Source organism: Aphis gossypii, unplaced genomic scaffold (genome assembly GCF_020184175.1).
Source record: "Aphis gossypii isolate Hap1 unplaced genomic scaffold, ASM2018417v2 Contig00075_ERROPOS54815, whole genome shotgun sequence".
Lineage (NCBI taxonomy): Eukaryota > Metazoa > Arthropoda > Insecta > Hemiptera > Aphididae > Aphis > Aphis gossypii.
The window spans coordinates 36356-52585 of record NW_026083005.1 but is presented as its reverse complement, the minus strand read 5'-3'; the positions used below and the strand labels follow the sequence as shown (position 1 = coordinate 52585).

General features: G+C 24.7%; 1 protein-coding gene and 1 pseudogene across 1 annotated transcript; both read right to left on the bottom strand.

Annotated features, from left to right (window-relative positions):
- Positions 1-451: 451 nt before the first annotated feature.
- On the bottom strand, positions 452-5203 carry LOC126553143 (uncharacterized; annotated as a pseudogene).
- Positions 5204-9409: 4206 nt separating this feature from the next.
- On the bottom strand, positions 9410-14635 carry LOC126553142 (uncharacterized). The gene is made up of 8 exons (XM_050208314.1): positions 14466-14635; positions 14208-14326; positions 13781-13882; positions 11689-11781; positions 11506-11604; positions 11365-11439; positions 9778-11281; positions 9410-9459 (listed from the first exon to the last, which is right to left on the bottom strand). The coding sequence occupies exons 1-8, from the start codon at positions 14503-14505 to the stop codon at positions 9410-9412; spliced, it is 2082 nt and encodes a 693-aa protein (XP_050064271.1). The 5' UTR covers positions 14506-14635.
- Positions 14636-16230: the final 1595 nt, after the last annotated feature.

The window sequence follows — 16230 nt, the reverse complement described above, 5'->3', positions numbered from 1 at the left end:
ATTATACTTATTAATTAGTTAAACCTTCAAATAGGTAGTATATATTAAATTGTTGTTATAAATTATAATACTATATTTATTCTATAAGACTATAACAAATGAAAAAGTAAGTAACATACACAATTAATTAAAACAATCAAAGTAATAATAAAAAAAAATGTATGTAATACAAAATTTGTGATTATATAATATTTAAAAAATATAGGTACACAAAATAAATGCGTACCATAGAAGAAAAAATACATGAAACCAGATTATATTTAAACAAATAATTAATATGAATAGAAAGTAATTCACTGGTTTTGTAAATGATTTAATACTTATTATACAAAGAAAAAAATTTTATATATTATATGTTATACTTGATATTGTAATTAATCCTTCAAAAAGGTAGTATTTATTAAATTATAATATTTTAGTATCAACAAATTTTATACTAAGAAATTTTGTACAAAAACTGTTTATTATATACTATATTTAGAAATAACTTTTTATAAGAGAATGCAACACCCACCCTTTTAAGAGACTTTTTCATATTATACAAATTCTTTTGTTATCTTATCTTTGATTTTAAACGGAGTTTGAATAAGAACGTATTTTATCACTTGTTCGATTTCATTTGATGCGTTATCAGCCATAGAAAATTTTTTAATTGTAAGGACAGAATCTAAAAAATTAAAATTTAAATAAATAAATTATTAGTACCAAATAAAAATTACTATATTGTTATTTAAATTTATCTATGTTTTAATCTTGCTTGTTAACACTTAACTATTGAAACTAATTACTAATTATAAATAACAATGTTTAAATAAATAAAAAAAAAAGTTTATTTTACCAAAAATAATTTTATTAATTAGCAATTTTTCAAACGATCTTTTTTTGTTACCGCGACCACTATATGAAAATTCACATAATATTTCGGGTACAAATAGTAAAGCCATAATTCTTTTAACCATAATTTTTATTGACTTTCCGCCCACAGATGATAAACGTTTAACCTATATAAATAAAATACTTATTTAATAATAGTTCATACACGTATAAAATTTTAGATCAAATTATATATATACCATTTGACACCGATAATTTTTGTTGGTAGACAAATCATTTTCTAGTTCTTCTAGTTTTTCTTGACTTTTGATTGGTAATTTATTATCTATATCACCAGTGTTATATATGCTCAAATCATTAGTTTTTGTTAAGTTCTTTTCCTCATCTAGCTGAATAATGATGTCTAATTTTTCTTGTATTGATCTCAATTCGTACTTTATTGTTACCATATAATTCAACAACTTTGTATACTGGTCATCTAAGTAAAAAAAATTAAATAAGACTTATATTCTTCACATGTTTTAATGTCAATACATTGGTTGCACCTAATAATTAACTTTGCTAATGTGGTATCCCAAGTATTTAATTTTAAATGTGGGCGGGGAATGGAGAATTCTTAACAATATGTATTATAATTAAATCAATTATGAAATACAAATAATCCAATATTTTTGAAGTATTACAATATGTAATATACAATAATAGTTATAATCAAGGAAATAATATAATTTAAGATATACATTATAGTTCGAACAGTTAAGTGTTAATTATTATTACTACTAATAATTACCTTTATGAAGACTTTTTTGTTGTTTTGAGTTTGATGATTTATTTTCAGTAGTTTTGATGATTACACAATTATCAACTAAAAGCACATTCAAAATAACAAATTAAATTTAACAATCAGTAGTAAACATATGGATCTTAAAGTATAAAACTTAATTTATATAGACGACATTATAGTTTTTATTTTTTTAAGTAACTATAGTTAAAATATTTGTTATAATGTATTTTATAATATTATACATTCAGTTGTTAATTAGCTTTGTGAACAGTTTGTTCATTGGATGTAGATGGGTTATCTATGATATTATATACCATTGAACAGTTATTATCTAAAAATAATAATTGGTTTAAAAAATTAAAAATAATTAATTTAATACAAAATGTAGTAAATATGCAAGAAATGTATTAATTTAAACTATGTATACTTTTAAGATATAATACAAACTAATATTATAGGTATTTTCTTACTAGAACTTTGAAAATAGTATATTTTAAACATACAGGTAACCGGGGCACTATAAAATATAATTACTTTTTTTTTAAACTAAGTTAAAATATTGAACATAATAAAATATAACTACAAAATTATGTAGAGTCAAAATATAAATTATAATTAAAACATACCAGATGTTCTTGTAGAAATCTTTATGGGACTGTCAATTATACCAAGGTTTTGAGATTTATCCAAGTCGGAAAATAAACTTCTTTTAGCTTAAAAAAAATGTATATATAAATAATAACACCTTAATAAAATACTTAGATAACAATAGAAGTTTTAAAATTTTGCAAGTTAAAAAAAATGTATATAGATTACCAATTGATAAATGAGGGCTATCTCCTTTAGTAATGATATTACTATTTAAGTAACTATTATTGTCCTCAATATTTTTAGGAGATACAGCTGTTTTATTAGTCAAAGATGTTTCGTCTATTTGAAATAATTAATTTATATTAATAATTTATGCACTAGAAATATATTGTATAGATATATATAATTACTAGAATAAATAGTATTTGCATTAACATCATCATCTTTTGAAGGAATACTACTATTACCAGAATCATTATGGTAGTATTTCGATTTTGAATTCAAACTATAAATATCTGTGATAAATTGGTCAGTTTTTTGAAGAACTGGAGTTGATGTAATATAATGTGCTAAAACATATAAATAATGGATAGGTATAAATATGTATACTTACATTTTTTTTTTCAAAAAAATAATAAAATTACCATATGAAGATTCAATAACTGAGCATTTTAATGGAGACCATCCAGGGTCTTTAGAAATATTAAGTTTTTTCTGTTGCATACTATATTTTAATGATACTTCATTAGGATTTTTAACTTTGAGTTCATCTGAAATGGACCATATTAAATTATTTAATATGTATTCAAAACATAGTATGAAAAATACATTTGTTTACCTTTACACATTTCTGTATTATCTCTTAACTATATATTATTAGTAAACAGAATTATATTACAGAACTAGACTTAATAATAAATATAGGTACCTAACTATTTTTTTCTAATTTGTAAAATAAAGTAGATAATATACCTAAATACATATTAATCTAAATCAGTATAATATAGTTAAGATTGCTTTTATTTAATATAAACACCTAATTTATATATTATAACTAACAAACAGTTAACATTTAAAATTAATTACCTGTTGAAGATAATGATGGCATACTATCAGATGACTCATCAGAAAACTCTCCATCTGAAATCAAAAGATAATTATAAGATAAAAATTAAGATTTTTTTTTATTTATCAATTATAGGTATCTATTAAAAATATTTAGAAGTTATGTAATTGGCAATAGTTTGAAATTTAAAGAAACTAAAGAATGTTTTTTTTCGTACAAATAGAGTACAAAGACATAGTGTCATAGTGTATTTAGATAATTATTTACTGAATTATTACTTTGTATTATAATATATATTAACATTTATAAAATAAAAACACTTATTATTTTTTCATATTAAAAATATTATTTGAATAATTTTTTTTTTTTTACTTTTAAATGCTTGTTTTTATTATATAGTAATAATATAGTATATTATGTTAATACTTTTAACTTGAAATTAAAGTCATAGACGCAACTAAGTAGTGACCCAAAGCCTCCCAAATATTTTTTTTAATAAGCAATTAATGGGGTAAAATGTAAAAATTAAAAATGGACATAGGTCACTTAAAAATTAAAATATTGATTAAAAACCAATACTTAATCATAGACAATGTTCTTACCTAAAAGTTTGATTATAGGTAAATTATTCACTCTGATATCAAAACTAACTAACAGAACACTAGTGAACAAAAAATTTGCAATTTCATACGCATAAGCAGAGACAATTTATTCATATGGGTATTGATAGGCATGTTATGGATAATAATAATTCAAATAATATTTTTCTTTAATGACCATATGAAATAAATAATTGGTTAACAATGAGTATGCTTGCTGCAACTCTGCAAGATTATTTCTCAAATTTAGCTATTAAGACATTAATATTGAAAGAGATATGCCAGTTTAACAATGAATAATAATATACCTACCTATTGGAATTTATTATATATTTTCATCACCCTCAATAAAAAAAAAAAAATGTGATCCTATAGTTTTACTTATGACTTTATAGATGTAGGTACAATTAAAATTAAAAAGATACTAAGATACACTCATTATCTGTGTTCTAGTCTTTAACCCGGAGACCATTAACCAGGTAATTTTTAAAACAAATAGTCACAAGGAAATGTCAGATCAGTATAGTTCAAGCAAACAACAATATTGTAAAATACTAGGTACCTATATAATGTATATTACCTGTAGAATCAGAGTTTTTCACTAATTTTCGTTTTCGAACTTTTCTAAGATTTACTGTGTCTTCAGATGAAGAAAGATCAGATTTTGTTTTTGCCACAGTGCATTTCTTTTGAGCAACTTGAAAATCATCTAGAATCATATTAAATTAATATAAATTACAAAGCAAACATTTTATATTAGATAATTCAATTTTAATATTCTTAACTCACCAATATTAGAAGCTAAAGTTCGTGCTTCAAAGAAATTAAATGTATGTTTTTTTGGCTTTATTCTGTTCATTATTGCATTTTTCAATTCACTTTTTTTTTTTTGTATTCGGCCATGCGCAATAACCTTTTTTAATGCACCAATTTTCAGGAACAACTTCAACCGTATTATCCATTTTAAAATGTACAATTGACCACATTGTGTTTTTTTAAAAAACTTTAATTGTCATTTGAACAGTAGGATAAATCTTAAACAATATTATGATGTTGAATACTTGAATGTAATCGATGGCCGACGGACGGCGGAGTAAACACTAACACTTAACAGTGAAATAAGTAATAACGAAAATACGAATAAGAAAATGCAATGAAGTAAATAGTTAATACTAAATATAAATTTTAAATATTGTCATTCGTCGGTTCAATCAGCCGTTATCGTACGCCACAGATGAAATCGAATTAATATTATGATAAACGTATGGAATTCCCAATAATATTGTAATTTCCCTTTGGTTATGCACGTCGCGCGTCGTCTTAATATCATTTATTTTAGACACCATTTATTAATCGTGATTTTAGATAAAAGATAATATTGAACTCTCCGTTCGTCAATTTGTCAAGGTTATAAAAATACAGACTAAAATAAAAATAATAATAATATTATATTGTGCTTCGTCGAAATAATAACTATACTCGAAAACACGCCGGATATACCAATGTAATAATAATATAAGTAATAATTTTATAATAATTTTTATCTATATAATACGTCAACAGTCAATTCAGTCGATACTATTTATTAACAATAATAATAATATTTAATATTATTATAATATTTAATTAACTAATATCATTAATTCATTATAAATATGTATAAAGAACTAAAGAATAAACGCATCGTAATAAATTATAATAATTTACAAAATATGCATTAGTTATCCAATATCTCGATGTACCTCATGTACCAACCCATTAAATAATATAATATGTAGGTACTTATTGTACATAACGTACTCGTATGAAAATGCAATTCTTATTAATATTTTTCGTAATTTTATTCTTACCTATGTGGCTATATGTACCTATAAATGTATTTACTTATATAGTTATATAGTATATACGTATTTACTTTATACATAAAAATGGTAAAGCTGTCAAAGGAATATGCAGTGGAGTACGGTTTATTCTTAAAATATAATACATAAAATATTCTGCAGTTTAATTAATTATTAACATAATAACATATCATTAAGCATTAAGCAATTGTACATTTTTAATCCCTTTAACTTCATAATATTGTAGGTTTTATTAATTATTATTATTTAACTAAACTAAATGAATTACTAATTTTTGCTTATAAAATTATAAATATATAATTACAACTATATAATACACAGGAATTAGGAAACAAAATATATAAAATAACTTATAATTAAGAATTATATATTTAAATTTAAAAATACATCATATATTACAGATAAGTAATACCTAGTCATTATATTCTAATCTTATTACAATATTAATATATTAATTGATTACCCTATTCAGATTCTTTAAATGTGTGTAAAATTGGCAAAGCTACTGATTGCTCATCACTTATCTTTAGGATAATACATTTACATCGTATATTTGAAATCGGACACTGGACCAAATCAGAATTCAAATTATTTTTGATCAAAAATATGCCAAGATCGCAACTGGAAATAGGTTTATGGTAGAGTGATGTCTCATATTTATCAAATCGGAACCCAATTAAAATCACTTCGCATTCTGTTGTTTCAATTATATTTACAACTTTTATTATATGTGTTTCAGTGTTTTGTACAAAACAATCCTTATCGTTAATACAAATTTCCGTATTTTTTAATTGAAGCGTCTTATATTGTTTATAATTAGTATATGTTTTTAATAATGTAGTAGTAATAGCTGGTTCATTATTATAGTGAATATTTTTTAAAGTAAAATAAATCGTATTACCTGATTTTTCAACTGGTTTTCCATACTTATTATATTCAGTATATCTCTCAACAGCTTGCTGAAGAGGCAGATGACTTTTTCTTATATACTTTTTTAATGTTGACATATGGTTTTCAAACGGAAAACAACTGCAATTGTCCAACGGACCGAAATGTTTGTAGTCATCGCAAATGTGTTGAAGGGCATGAATATTATGTGAAATATGTTCAGTGCCGTATATTTCACCAAAAGTTTTAATAAAATATTCTAAAATTTTTTGACAAAAATTTAAGTAACGGTCACTCATTACATTAGGAGTTAATAATAATGTCATACTAACATGCAAACAAATAAAATTCTTGTAACATCGTTTGTTTATAATATTTTTTAAGACAATAGGACCAAAATACAATAAAAATGTCCGAAATTCGGTTGCTTTCCACCTATTTACTTCGTCAACACCTCGTGGTTTCCGCTGAAAGTCTTTAGGCAAACATTTTTTAAACGATAATAATAAAAAACTAAGAGTAGTGCTATTTCTGTTACCGATTCTATTAGTCAACGGTCCTTTTAACCATAGGTTAATTAATTTTCTTGTTACACCTAGACAAACTAGATGCATATAATCTAGAGAAAATGATTTAATTATATCTATTCCAGGAATTTCAGTTAAAATAGAAAGAGTAGAGCAATCGGTATGGTGTTCCTCATTTTGTCTTGAAATGAAATTTTCATGTGTTCTTTTTATACAATTCAAATCTGGAAAACATATTCTATGGTTTTTAGAATCTCCTTCAATCATACAGCGAGAACAAGAAAAGTATCCGGCGTGACCTTTAGTTTTCAACACAAACGATTTTGCAGGAACATCACATGCAAAAACATCCAAAACTACTTTTTTTTTCACATAATGCACCAGACTTGTTTAATATTTTAATTCCATTTAATATTAAATTTGTTATTTCTTTAAAAAAATCGTCTAAAAATTCATTGCTGTTGTTTGGTTTCTCATTTCCCCAATATAGCCCAATCGGAAATACATTATTATAATAGGGTCTTATATAACATAAGATTGGCCAAAAAGTGCTTTTCGAGCTTTTAGTTAATGGAAGACCATCGATTCCTACAACTAATTTAATTACATCCATGGTGTCATCATCAATATTATAATTCTGTATAATACCATTGCGCACACCAAAATGGTAGTATTGCCCAGGTGCTATTTCTTTAAGTGGAATTTTTAAACCTGAAATGTTAGTTTTTAACAAAGTTCTAGCATCACCCGGAAGAGAAGGGTCGTAACTAGATTGAATAATTTTTAATAAATCGGAAGTTGCAGCATGTGTTATATTATGTTTGATGCTCCATAATGCTAATTTAGTTTTTACAGAATCTGCTTCTACCTCAGTAAAACGATGAAAAGGTAGTTCTTCATCCGAACAATCTGTATCTGATTCCACAATTGCATTTTCTTCGTCATTGATAAACTGAATTTCAGGTTTATAAGAACAGCTCGCAATCTCTTCTATTGTATTATTAACATTAGACAATTCTGAAATACATTTTTTTTTATTATAAGCTAATTATTATTTCTATGAAATTACTTATAAATTAATACAAGTCATAATAATTAAAAATAACAAAAACATTATTGTTGAACGAAATACGATTTTGAACTACTAATTAGCACTAAACAGTTATTTATTATAATATATTATATAAACATTATACACCAACCTGCATTATTTTTATCTTCTACACCAACAGCTTCTTCATCACCTGCATTTTCTTCTAAGTCTAATTGATTAAATATAAATTGATCATCTTGTGTTTGAAGATCTTTAAGGTCTTCGCGAATACGTCTTTTTTTACTAGACCGACTTAAACAACTCATGTTTTTTATGTAAAATTGTAAAATAATAAAATTGTAATATTTTAGTTCAGCCGTTTGTCCTGTAGTGCGAGACGATCGATTCGAACAAAATAGCACGGTTTTTCAATAGTACAAATAGTACAATAAATTGGACGGTGTCTGTGCAAAAGGGCACAAGTCAAAAAACACTACTTTTCAGGAAACACAAAAAACGTTATTTTGTCATTTAATTGGGTAATCTTATAATTTTTATACTTGAAATAGTTTATTTAGACACATTAAGAACTGATTATCAGGTGCTTTATAACATAATGACGGTATAATTATATTTTTGTTGACTTGTGCCCTACTACAATATAATAATAATTAATTTCACTGACTTGTGCCCTATTGCACAATAAGAAAATGATTATTGATTATAAACACTTTTTCTTAAAACAATAATATTTTCAATTTCGAAATTTTAATATTATACTTATCTAGTTGAATGTTAATTGAAAAAAAATTGGCAGGTATTTATAAAGAAGCATGTTTTTTTAATTTATTATATTATATTAAAAATAGTAATTTTGATCTATAATATTGATTCTATAATATTATGACAAAACATATTATTATTTTTTATTGAAAATAACAGATTTACATACAATTTACTTAGGTATATTTTGTCATGTAGACAATTTAAAATATAATATAAAATATAACATTGCATAACAAAAATAATAATTACAATATACTAAAAATGTTACTTACTTATAAGATATGTTCATAAAATTAAAAATATAAAAACTTCTTCGTATTAAAATTAATATAAAATAAAAAATACGCTTCATTGCACAAATGTGTATGTTATAAATGAATAAACATAAACAATATAAAATAATTAACATATAATAAAACTACTGTAGATACTTTCCACTTCATTCATTCTCATCCTCGGATGAAACTATTGCATCATTAATAACATTATCTATATTTGATTTTAAATTAAAATAATAATGGTGATATACTTCTGGTATAAATTGTAAAAGTGAAAGAAGGTCCTTTTTTTTTTCTTCAGTTATCGGTAGAATTTCATTGTAGGCCCTTGGTAATATAACATCACTTTTTACCTTTCTACGAATCATATTTATTTCTTTAAATTTATCTTCTGCGTTTAATGTACCTTTATATTGGACTAATGTCTTTTTTTCTTTTACGTACCTGAACCATTTAACGTCACGAAATAAAAAAATTTCTCCATTTTCATTTTTTTTCTTCATTTGGTATTTTGTTTTCAGTAAGTTACTAAAATCAAAAAATTGATCTTGTTTCATTTCTGTATTAATAAATTTATCTTTTCCAGCCCAGTTTATAAGTTTTAACCAATCATGTGGATGATTTATGGAGAATGGGTAACGTTTTTTTGCCTTTTCAATTCTCGCATGGTCCGAATCGCATTCCATTCGGGAATGACCAGGAACCATAAATTTGTGGTCAATGATCTTTACATTTTCTTGTCTTTCCAAAAAATAAAGGCACATAGCCATAATTATCCCATTTTTGTTTTGTCCTGGACAACAGTCGCTATACATAGTCACATGGGAAACATTTGATGGCAAATTATTTAAATAGTGGTAAAGAGATGAACCGATGTCATTGGCTCCCCTTTTCGCCAAAGTTTCATTCCAAATATAGTATGAAGCAATAGACGACCGAGTATCGTGTATAGTAAAATTAAAAGTCCACAATTGCCTTTTATAGAAGGCAACAGAAGACTCTAAACTAGGAGTTGGTAAGCACTGTTGTAAGTCAAATGCCAGAACACAATGATTATCAGAAGATGTAGCAATGTCTTGTTTTTTTATATTATACGCCTCCTCGGCATCGTTATGATGTTGAATTTGTTGATTTTTCAAAATTATATTTTGTTCATTAGAACAATTTGCATTAGTAAGTTGAATTTTTAATTTATCACAGGTAGAGCATGTATCTTTTTTGGGACTTTTAATTTTAAGACCTGATAATTGAAAATATTTATGGTATATTGTACGGCTTACAGGTTTTTCTACAGTTTTAGAGTATTCCTCATAAATATGTTGTAAAGTAAAATGTGAAGGCAAATATTTTTTACTTGTTTCACGACGACAATAATGACTTTCATATGCTGGAAGTTTATCAATGTGATCAGTTATACTTTTTATAACTTCAGGTGAATATTTATTTCGCGGTACAGCCTTTCCTCTTTTATCTGGTGAACAGGTATTGACAGGAGAATTTATCTTTTTAAGACAGATATTTCTAATAAATTTGTCTGTTTCCCCGAATATTTTTAAGAAGCACCCTCTACAAACTAAAACATTTATACCATCTTTGGGAATAGAATAATGATATGTTTTAACTCGATTTTTTTGTTTTTCTGGGGTGTTTCTTCTCTTTCTTTGGGTAATTTTATCGCTACTTGTTATTAAACTAGAAATAAATGTAATTCGCCTATCATAGCTTTTAAAAGACCAATAATTTGTAAATATTTTTTGTTGTAACTCGCAATCAATTTTTTCTTGGCAATTTGCTCTACATTTAACTAAAGGTATACAAACGCGCTTATTCACCATTTTCCCCATCTTTGTCTTATATTCATCACCAGAATTTCTTTTTAATTTTATGTCATTTCTACGTTCTCTTGTATCATCTTTCTTACTTTCTCTCTTTTTTTTTTTATTTTGTGTATAACCATCTTCTTGGTGAATAGACATACAAGTACCAGGCACATAATTTATGTCATTTGCTTTTTCCTGTTCATTATCATTTTGCTATTTTAACAATAGTAAAAAATTTACTTAATTAAAAATAAATGCTAACTTTTTAATTCTAAATTTATAATATTATTAGTTACCAAATGTTTAAAAACTTCAACAGTTTCAACAGTTCCTACACATTCATTTTGAAAATTTTCAACTTGTTCTATAGCCTATTTGATAAATTGAATTTATTTGAATTTAGAAAATAATAGATAATGGATCTAATGCTAACCTACCTTAGTTTCAAAAATTGTATTTGAAGTTACTATATTTTGTGTATTGATTGTGGCTTGTTTAGATTCATTCAAAAATATGTATTCAAAGTGATCTATATTCTACACAAATAATTAATAATAGTAATAATTATTAATTAGGTACCATAATTCACATATGATTTTATCATTGTAAAAAATGCTTACCATAACATCACAGTACCCTATATCATCGCCCTGCATAGGTATGTCTTCATTAACACTATTATTATCATTATCAACAACTTTATTAGCATCATCCTATTTTTAATAAAAAAAAATAAGTAATTAGACTATACTTTTTTTTTTTTAATCCAAAATAAAATAATTCATTAATAACTTAAAAATTTGGAAAAAAATTCTTTTCCTAGGTTATTTGGCTATTTTCTATTCTAATGTTTACTACTTTTACTCATTTATTTTAACATATAATAATACTATTATAAAACTTTAATCATAAATAGCTCAATCATTATGTTAATAGTTTATATTATTTAAATTTAAAAAGTAAAATAAAAAAGCGGGCAAGTGAGTACCGCTCTGCTGTACATTAGGTGCCGTATGGATCATTATTATATATTATGGAGTGTTAAATTTGAATCCAATGATAGTTATCATTGTATACGGAAAACGATTCTGAACGAAGATGATTTGTCAGCCTAGGATATAATTTCTAGTGGTTGGTGAAAAAAGGTGGTTTATGTTTTAATGGCCTGAATACAACAAAATGTAAGTTCTTTTATAATAATTGTAAGCTAAACTTATGAAAAACCTTGTATTAAATTTTCAACTGTTAGCTACTTATACAAAAATTTTTATGAAATATACCTACAAAATAATTTGCAAATATTCATGGTTTTGACGAATTTTCGTCAAAATTTTAACTTCAAATGCTAATAAAAAAAAATTGTGACTATGTATTCTTATAATTTTTTAATCACTATAAGAATAACTTATGAGGAACTTTATATTAAATTTTCAAGTATTTTGATAGGGCCAAAAAAATTTTATCGACACTTCAAAAATATTTTTTCAGAAAAATTGAAAATTTCAGTTGTCTATAAATAGCTCAAAAAAAGTCAAAATATTTTGAAATTTAAACCACGTAAAGAAAACGCGAATCTTAATAACTGGTAAAATTTTCAAGTATCTACAACTTATACTTTTTGAATAATAACAAATATCAAAAATCGTTTGAGGCTAAACCGTTATTTAACGCGGTTTTTGTAAAAATTTAAATTTCAAACACTCATAAAAATTTTTTGTCTGAATCCGGTAGAGTTTTTTTTGCAGATATTTGAAGAAAAATATATGGAGAACCTTGTACCAAATTTTCAAAACTTAGTTATAAAAGAAAAAAATTTTATGATTTTTCAACTTCAAAATTACTTGCAAATTTTCGCGTTTTCGACAGATTTCGTAAAAATTTGAACTAAAAACGCTTATAAAAAAAAATTGTGACTAACGATTTTTAATTTTTTTTAGCTACATTAAAAACAACTCATAAGGAACCTTGTATTAAATTTTCAAAACTTTTTGGTTATCCAAAAATTTTTTATCGACACTTCAAAAATATTTTTTCAAAAAAATCGAAAATTTCAGTGGTCTATAAATAACTCAAAAAAAGTCAAAATTTTTTGAAAATTTAACTATATACGGATATCACTGACATTAACATTTTGTGAAAATTTCAAGTATTTTCAGTGATTAGTTTTTGAATTACAACCATAAAAGAAAATCGATTTGGTCGAGAACTGGTTTTGCGTAAAAATTGCCGTTTTTCCGTCATTTTTTTTTTGTTTTTCTCGATTTTTTTGAAAACTGTTGGAAAATGTTAACTTTTTACCTCTATAATGCACCAAGGATATTCACTTTTACATCGGAAACCACCCCCATTGTTTGAAATTGGAGCATTATTTCGACTAGTTATGTACACAGACACAAAAACAAAAAAACACACACCATTGTAAAATCAATACATTCATCACTTCGTTCAGAATCTAAAAGCAGATTAAGCTATCAGATATACTTTGTATTATAAGAATCACCATTGATAAAATAAATATTAAAAAGATATAAAAAGATATTTGAAGAATAGGTACAATAAAAAATAAAAATTATAAAAACATGAGAAAGGTGACTATTACTTTTATTTTATTTTTAGTAATTGAGAGAGAATGTGTTAAAAAGTTATTTTTTTCAAATTCTCATTGAATATAATATTTTTAATTGATTACATAAAATTTAACACAATACTTACTTGGACTAGTGATAAATTTTCAGGCCGATTAAAAGTTTTCAGATTTACAAAATTAACCTCATCATTTACATATTTTGCATTTTCATTATTATTTATCCATTCCTACATTAAAACAGATAAGTATAAAGGATAAATGATTAAAGGATTAAGGATTATAAAATTAGAAGTTTAAAGGATTGGTTGTTTATATTATAATCAAAAAGATTAATAAAAACAACTAGGTACTCAGGTAATAAGACAAGGAAAATGGTTATCTGGTAAAACATTATTTGTGATGTTCATAGCAATAAGTTTGAATTTAGGTGAATTCACATAGGTTAAAACACAAAAATGGGTCAACTGAACATAAATTTACTATGTTGTATGCTTGAGTGTGGGGTTCTCTTAAGTACCTTTTTAGCTAATTTAATGTTAGAGGTTAACATACCAATACATTTTTTTTACAATTGTAAAATGAAGTGTGTTTTGTTGAGTTTAGTTCTCTGATTAAATTTCTCCGCACATGTGGCTTAGAAACCTTACAATTAATGTTACATCCATTAGAATCTATTATAAAATGAATAAAAACATCATATTTTTAAAAGGAAGTTATAATATTATACTGTAGACAACAATTCAATTAATATTTTCTATAATGGCAGTGGCATGTAACATAGGGTCCGAGTGTTGCTTAGTTAATACTTACCTTTTACTAGTCCTAATATTTTATTGGTCCTTTTCGACATATTTATTAAAATTTTCAGTATAGCTACATAAAAGGTAATGAAATATAATAATATAATATAATATGCAATACTTATAGCTCAAGAGATCAAAAATTATACACAAAATAACTTTGACTATACTCAACCCAATCAAGACTACAAACAATATTAATTAATTTTTCAAATGACTTGTGCCCTTTTACACGGAGTCACATACACATTTTTGTATGTTGTCTTTTAACACATAGAATGATATTGACATAAGCCCTTTTTCACCAATAAATTTGTATTATCATGACTAATGACTTTTCGCACTATCTAATAATTTGATAACTATTGAAGATATGTTAAATACAGTGGTACCAGTGAACGCAGCACAAAATTTCTTACAAAATACATAATAAAACCCGAAAATGGCAAAAATTGACTTGTGCCCTTTTGCACAGACACCGTCCAATTAATACTCAGACTATATTATAGTATATACGTTATAGTGACTACTCGTTTTATTTTTTTACATGATACATCATATTATTACGTAAATAGAGTTCATTGTTCATAAAACGGTTATTTTTAGTCGTAGGCAGTCGGCCACGTCGGTCTTATCTATTATCACCGCGCTAGACCAGGAAATTTGTTCAATAACGAGTTGTAAATACTTGTAAATTGATTATGTGTTACGCTTCGAGCGACTACTTCAAATTGTGTTTTGACTTCTGGCAATAATAAAGTCAATTTTCATATATTATATTATAATAAGCAATAATCGACGTATCCTGCACAAATTAAAATATAAAATATACCCAACGAATTATATTGTTTATTTATTTAAAGAAAAATGCGACACCCTATTTATAGCGCTTATCTATACCGCAAATAATGTAGACGAAATATTATTAAGCATTAATAAAAGCTTAAACGAATACATTAACAATGCAATTCTAATGTAATGTGTAGATAGTGTTAATTTAGTAACCTATAATTAATGTTTATAGATTTAGACTTAATAAACATTGTTTATGATACTCAATTTAAATGTTAGTCATTGTAACTTTATTCAATATTAACACAAATTAACTTTTTATATTTAAAATCTAACCTAAATCAAGTATTTATATAACATTAAAAATTTACTTTAATCTAAACATTTAAAAATAAACACTTTATCTAGTATTATTGAATATTATTTTTCGAACCTTTCAAATTCAACTCAATTTCAGCATTTATAGAAGTTTTAACATTGGAAAATGCTATGTGGGTAGTACATCAACGATATCAACTAATAAAAATGTTTGCACTGTTAAACCCAATGAAGGCCATTGTAAGATTCATATACTTTCAACCCTTAAATTGATTAAATATTTTGAATCTGTAAAAAATAACAAAGTTAATGTAATAAATTAGTATAAACATATATGATAAGTGGCTTTTTAAATATATACTTTTTACCTTTAATGTATTATATGTATTATAATATATTCAATAAATTGTTAGTATTCGAGTTGTATCGTAGTTAAATGTAAAATGTAAAATATGAAGTATTATGAATAAATAAATTTAAATAAAATCTGATTATTTATTTTTAGTCACTGTATATTATAATTATATACTTGGCACAAAATTACAAAATAACATGTCCTAAACAATTTAAATTATGTATGGAAAATAACATCTTATTATACAGGCTAAAGTCATCTAAATACTTATCACTGGAAGATAGGCTTTGCTGTATAACTAATATTATAT